This window comes from Mycetomoellerius zeteki, unplaced genomic scaffold (assembly GCF_001594055.1).
Source record: "Mycetomoellerius zeteki isolate Tzet28-1 unplaced genomic scaffold, Tzet1.0 scaffold47, whole genome shotgun sequence".
Classification (NCBI taxonomy): Eukaryota; Metazoa; Arthropoda; class Insecta; order Hymenoptera; family Formicidae; genus Mycetomoellerius; species Mycetomoellerius zeteki.
The window spans coordinates 111,134-117,871 of record NW_017257468.1 but is presented as its reverse complement, the minus strand read 5'-3'; the positions used below and the strand labels follow the sequence as shown (position 1 = coordinate 117,871).

The 6,738-nt window shown below is 39.2% G+C and overlaps 1 protein-coding gene across 5 annotated transcripts in view; it reads left to right on the top strand.

Annotated features, from left to right (window-relative positions):
* The window catches only part of Eif4g (eukaryotic translation initiation factor 4 gamma), a 64,370-nt gene that overhangs the window by 40,980 nt on the left and 16,652 nt on the right, over nucleotides 1-6,738 (top strand). For 4 of the 5 annotated variants that reach the window (XM_018455039.1, XM_018455040.1, XM_018455043.1 and 1 more), the window contains exons 6-7: nucleotides 400-593; nucleotides 1,151-2,135. In XM_018455039.1, coding sequence (XP_018310541.1) covers nucleotides 400-593; nucleotides 1,151-2,135 — 1,179 coding nt within the window. The remainder of the gene's footprint in view (nucleotides 1-399; nucleotides 594-1,150; nucleotides 2,136-6,738) is intronic. The other variant, XM_018455042.1, reaches the window with a different exon arrangement.

Genomic DNA, 6,738 nt, shown 5'->3' with positions numbered 1-6,738 from the left:
CCTACAAAATCATTTTTTAATAATGTTCCTACGATTTTTGGTTTCTGAGTTACTCGCGGATTAAGTAAAAAGGAACATTTTGACTTTGATTGCTCATAACTTCGTTAAAAATCATACCGTAATTAAAAATATAGATTCTTATACTGAAACTTTGCTTTATCGAATGGTATAATCGCTATTTTTTTTTAAATATTGTAAAATATACTGGAAAAGGAAAACCACCATTTTGTAATAAGAAAAACGATCATTTCATTTGCACCAACCTAATATTTTTGACCCAAAAAGACAAAACTAAAAATGCAATATTAGAATGCTATGTGAACACTTATAAACTAATGGGTCTTTTTTTTGTGTAACAGGATCTTTATCTAAATTGGAATATGTATTCTTCTTTTAAAGATGTATATTCGGGACACAATGGTGGTGTGACAAACACTAACAGTACCACCAGGTCTCGAAAACCTAGAGGCCAGAATGCCATTTTGGATATAGTAAATCCTTTAACAGGAAAAAATATAAGTGACGAAATTTATAAGGATAACGAAACTACGCAGAGTGGTGAATCTAGTAATCGCGAGACGCCACAACCACAGGTGAGTTGCATCAAAATATCTTGACAATTGGCTAAGAGAGTTTAGCATTGGTTGAGTTTATCTATGCTCGATAAATAGTTAACGATACAATGTACGACTACCTTTTGTATATATATATATATATATATATAATATATGAAACTCTCGTAGCCAATTGTTTGTATTTATATCTGTATACCCATACGAGCCATATCCTCTAGCAAATTATCAAGTGCTGAAATAGCATTCGAATGAAAAAAATTAATCGATTAGTAAGATATTAAATAAATATAAAGAAAATATCTTCGCAATGATATTTAACTTTGATATCATAACGTGATATCAATTTTTCTTCTCTCATTTGTCCAATACGTGTTATTATACGAACGAGGATTGAATGGCTGTAGGGTGACAGATTTGTAAAGTCTTGAACATTTATTTTGTTCGTCCAAGTGCTTTTATTTTGATTTCTCTCGCCCTATGATTTGAGTTTGGAGCCAGTTTTTAGTTACCAAACGTAATACCTGAATGAATAGTACGTGCCACCGTCTATCACGCAGATTTGGTGATTGTTACAGAATAATGGTGCGGAGGTGATAGCCGATTTCGCGGCTCGCGTCGCAAAGGCCGCGACCGAGGGGTCCGAGACGGTATCGACGAGTGCGTCTGAAGCAGCGCCTAATACAATACAAACAACGGCGCAAACGTCGTTATCGAACATTCATACCAATTCCGCTAATGACACAAATAGTCGGTGTAGCAGTAGTCCGCCTATGGCAAAAAATATAGCTGGTGCTGGCGCTAGCAAAACGGTACCTACGATAAATAGTCAATCGTTAGGCACTTGTAGTAATGCAACGCAAAGCGACTCAAACGTAGCTAAAACAGAATCGAAAGCGTTGCAACTCCCCGTGAAGGAGTTTCAACCGAGGAGTGAAATAAAAAGTGTGACGATCGAGGAATCGTCACCCGTCGTATCCTCGGTGGTAGCCGTCGCGAGTAAAGATACTATTTCCGTACAGCTTACCGTGCCGACTGTTAACACTGAAACAACAGCTGTGACAGCGACAGTGATGGCCGAAACTGAATCAGAGACCGTCGGAACTATTGGCGTTGTAGCTGCAGCCGGAGTTGGAACTGCAAGCGGAACTGGATCTGAGGTCGCCAAGCATCTCAACGCCTCGTCCAACGTAATACAGACACAGGCTACCCCATATTGGAGTAATGTTACCCAGGAGATCCCGAAACCGTCCGCCACTGCCTCGAGCGCCAATCCCGTTCCTACTAGGGAGCCGTTCCCTAATCTCGCGTCAAAAACTTCGTCGAATTCGCCGCCGAGGAGGAAACCCAACGCTACCGAGCTGCCTTCGAATACCAAAGAGCAAAAGGAGAGGAAGACCAGGGAGAAGAGTCTCGGTTCTCGCGGTGCCACTCCCACGCCCGTTGTTCATAATCAGGCGGCGGATCACCATCATCAGAAGACGAACGGTGACGCAGCCGGTGACAAAACCGAAGCGGAGGTGGTGCATCCTAGAAATGAGATACAGCAGAAACCATCAGATGGTGAGTGCTTCGATTCATTTCCTGAAAAAGTTTTATCGTTGACACCTACCTAACGGAACTTGGCCTTCGTTCGAAATTATCTCACCGGCTATAGTTTTCATTTTCTATCGCTTCAACACCGAATATCAAATTGCTCTGTTTAAAAATTTTTCTCCGCGTGCAATCTCCATATATACAGATACAATATCTAAGCTATTATATTAAACGATGAAATAGCTTGAAAATTTGCAGAGAGGACGGATGAAACAAACATCATACGCGATGGGACTTTGGATTAGGTTACGCTTATGCGAGCGCAGCCTTGAACGAATTTACGCAAAGATACGTCAACCGTCCTCTCTCTTTTCTTGTCTCTTTTATTCACGGCTGGAAATTCACTCGCAGGGCGCGATATCTGTTCGAGATATCCGATGCTATCGATCACAAGCAAGCATATGGTTATTATTTATTAGTAAGAACCGCGATGCATTTCTTAAGAGAATGTTCTCGGGAATTCTAAACGCCGCTCATTTCGCTCGTTTGAACTTTGCGCCGCGCGTTCGCGATAGCACGTCGAGATAACGGACAGCAGTTTCGACTGCGCTTTCTAGATAAGAATAAATTTTCAATTTGCTCGAGAAATTTTTGACGTTTGCGTTTTGACGTTTCGTTATCTGATTTATATGGAATATGAACACTTAAAAGGAAGTGTCAATCGCGCAAATATTGTAACTACGATTAATCCTCAACTACAGCTGAAAACTATACTGTTTGATAACATTTTCTTATTTTTAACTTTCATGTCAAAATGCAAATCAATCTATTTCTGTGATTAGTTTCAAAGTAAACGTCCATATTAACGTATAGGCTTTAAATTTGAGTCAAATTTAATACATTTTCTTCAGTTAAATTGTCTAACTCTATGGTTTTAGTTAAATTAACAACATATTAAGTAGAAACAGTAGCGATAAAAATGATTAAAAATAAACACAAATTAGATATAATTTGACATTATGAATTCAAAAATGTACACGTAAGTTCTAAAGCATTTTCTATGAAGTATACTGAAAAAGAGTTTGGTAATAGCTACCAAATGTTGCATATAATGAAATAATTTCAATCGAAATTAAAAATAATTATATTTTTCTAAATATTTAGCAATTATTATTAAACGATTAATAAATATTTATAAAAGTAAAATTATTTTTAATTGTATTAACCAAATATTCGATTGTAATTATTTCATTCAATATGTTTGATAGTTATTACCAGATTCTGTTTTCAATTACAGAATGCAATTGAATTTCCACTTTTCTTATGCAATTGAAGAAAGTTTGAAGTTATTTTAACTACAATTTTTAGAACTTTATAGTGCAGATGGTAGAACTCTTTAGAAATTTTTACTTTGGTTCCAAATGACTCATTTAGAGTCATTTAAATCGACACACAGAAAAATGTCATTCTATTGTTAAATTCTATTATTGAAAAGTAATTATTAAATTGACTTTCTTTTAAATAATGATTATCTTTAAAAAGAATATTTTCTTGAAGAATTCTTTCTAATTATCTTAAATGTACTTATTACAAATTCTAGATAAAACATTATTTAAAATAGGAATTTATTTTTTAAGAATATTATAAAATTCGAAGAAGCGACTTTAATAAGCAAATTGAATTTGTTTTAATTTAATAATATTGATTAAACTTAAAAGTAGTAAATTAGAATTTAGAATATATTTTGCTCGCATCTTTTGCACTCAGAGTCGCTTTTTCACTCTTCAACGTCCGAATACATATTTCTCTCACTTGCAAAAATTTTGGAGAATTTCAACCAACGCAAACATGCTTGTTTCTATCAACGTAGATTAAATTTGATCTCAACTTCAACTTAATTTTCTTCTCTTTCTTTTTCTAATTCTAAGAAAGTTGATACGAGATTAAAATTAAGTTACATTACAGAAACAGGCACAAGGCTCGATTCTACTAATTTACTTCAATCTCGTTTCAATTTACTGTTCGATCTTTTCCTAATTTTTCGAATTATAAGAGTTAAAGAGTAAATTAAATTAAGATTAGAATTAATCTTACGTAGGAACGGTTTCTCTTTTTCTACACTGTTAAATCTATAGTGTCAAATTTAACCTAACGTGAGTCGCCACTGCTCCTACTAAATATATCGTTGTTTTTTATCAAAACGATAATTAAATTTGATACTATATTGTGTCAATTTACACTATATAATGTTAAATTGACACTGTATAGTGTCAAATATAACCATTGTTTTAGTATAAAATAACGAAATGATTGAATAGGAGCAATGGCGACTTACGTTAAGTTAAATTTGACACTATAGATTTAACAGTGTAATTCCTAGAACAAGAGAATAATAGATAAAGAATAAACTGACCCGAATTGAAGTTAATCTTATATTAGTGGAGCTGAGCTTTAATAAAATCCGACATTCCGAACGCGTCGCCGGAAGACACCGTGAAATATTCCCGCGCGCGCGCTCACGTGCCGTTGCCAAGCTCTGCGTCGGCGTCGGCAAATCTCGGCACTTGCTCTGAAGAGGGCACCCTCCAAAAACCCTAACCTGACGTAACCTAGCTTGATCTAACCTAAAAGCCACGAGGAGAATCGGTGTCGTCGCGTGCCGTTAGCCGGGGGTTTTACAGGGTGCTGTCGTTGCTCCGAGATATCCGCGCGTTTCTATCACGCGTCTCTTCACCGGCGAACGAGTTCAACGCCGAAGATCACCGCGAGGACTACAAAAATTACGAAACGTTCGATTTTCGAATTCGCGGACCGTTGCTCGAACAAAAGCGCAACGTGGCTTGGACCTACATCGGCCGTTTTTAATTTTAAATGTTCGTCCACTCGAATGTTCGTCTTTATTCGTGATTATTTAAATTTAATCGAACTCGCTCGTCGATTTTTTTTTTTATACTTCGCTTGATCTTCGAAAAATTATTAAGTGTTCCGCGTAGTGACTCCGAAGCGTCGTTAATTTTCGATTCCACGTGACTTCAGGGTGATATGTATGTTTAGTGTTATTTGTTTATTATCGTTTGTAAAGTCCTTCCTATTCGAATTTCGAACATCGGTAAATTCGTCCTCCGGCCTATAACAAGGAATACAAAATGAAAAAGGGTAAGATGAGTGTTCTTGTACTGGTCTTAATATTTTGTTTTTTTTTTTGCACGCGCAATAAGGATTCTGGATTCGTTCTTGGAAGAGAATTATGTTTAATAGGCAAACAGCGATCGCGTCGCCACGAGGAAACGCGACGTTCTCCATCAGATATATATCCGATACAATTAATTTTTCCGAATGTAATTAATTAATTTTTCGCGGGAAGGTTACTCGGGTCGACCTGCTGATTCGTCCGAGGAAAATAATCGATACCGTCGGCCTTTTTTCCCTCTTCGTCCTACTTCCCTTCGAAAAATCATCGTTGGCATCTTCGCGTCTAAACAATCGGAATTCTTTCGACGACCGTTACGGACGCCGAAGGTCTCGCGATTCCTTCATCTATTTTCTGCGCTATGATACGATCGCGTGGTAGGTAAGTTGGCGAACGAGGGAGAGGTAGGCAAGGCGAAACAAGGCATGACAAGGCAAGGCGAGGCGAGGCGAATCGGAGCCAAGCCAAGCCGTGCCGGAGTCGAGACGAAGGCGGACGGTGACGCGATTGCGCGAAAATGGCCGACGGGCCGCGATGACGAACGAAGCGGGATTAACCGGTGGACCGGCGCTGGAAGGAACGGAAGGAGGAGGGAGAGGAAGTCCACCATCGTCGCCGAGGGAACCGGACGGCCTTCAGTAGCCAGCACGTGCTGCGCTAGCCGGTCGCATTTTACACCGCTCTCTTCTCTCCCAATTCTCTGTCCCTTCCTTTTTTTTAATTTTATTTTTCTACCTTTTTTTTTTCCTTTCTTAAATTCGGTCTCATCCCACCCTTCCCCGAAAAACGAGACACTCCGAAGATCGATTCGACCACACTTTCAATCCCCAGGCTTTTCACCGCGGCCTCTTTCCTCTACTTCCCGCAAATCCCGTGCCGCATTTTACACTTGCATCACTTTTACCGCTCAAGCAATGAAATACGCTTATTATACCTTTCTCGCCGCGCTGTATTTTACAGTCTGATATTACACTCCAACGTAACGACCTTCGCAATACAATTTTGTACATATATATATATTTTTTTTTTATCGAACTGCGCCCTATACACGCATCGTTTTTAACCGAATCCTCTTCCCATCTGTCTTTCCGTTCCCCGAAAGTTCGGCTTCGTCCCTCCTCGTTGGTCTCGAGGAATGAGTTTCGGTCTAGTGAGAAGTTAAGGTGTCGCGCGTTCGAAAACGCTGAGCAGTGAAAAGTGCCCGGAGCGTGCAAAAAGAAAAAAAAAACGGAGCGTGAAAAAAGGACGAAGGCCCCACATCGAGAGATGTACGTACGAATTGCATTATCTTTCTCGGTCGCGTCGCACCTTTTGGCAACGTGATCGAAGATGGTCGCTACCTGGCCCGACAACGTGGTTCCCGACATCTTGTGGTCGGCGAGACGAGACGAGGCAAGGCGAGGCGAGGCGAGGCCGACACGGCGCCGAGACTAGCCGAGC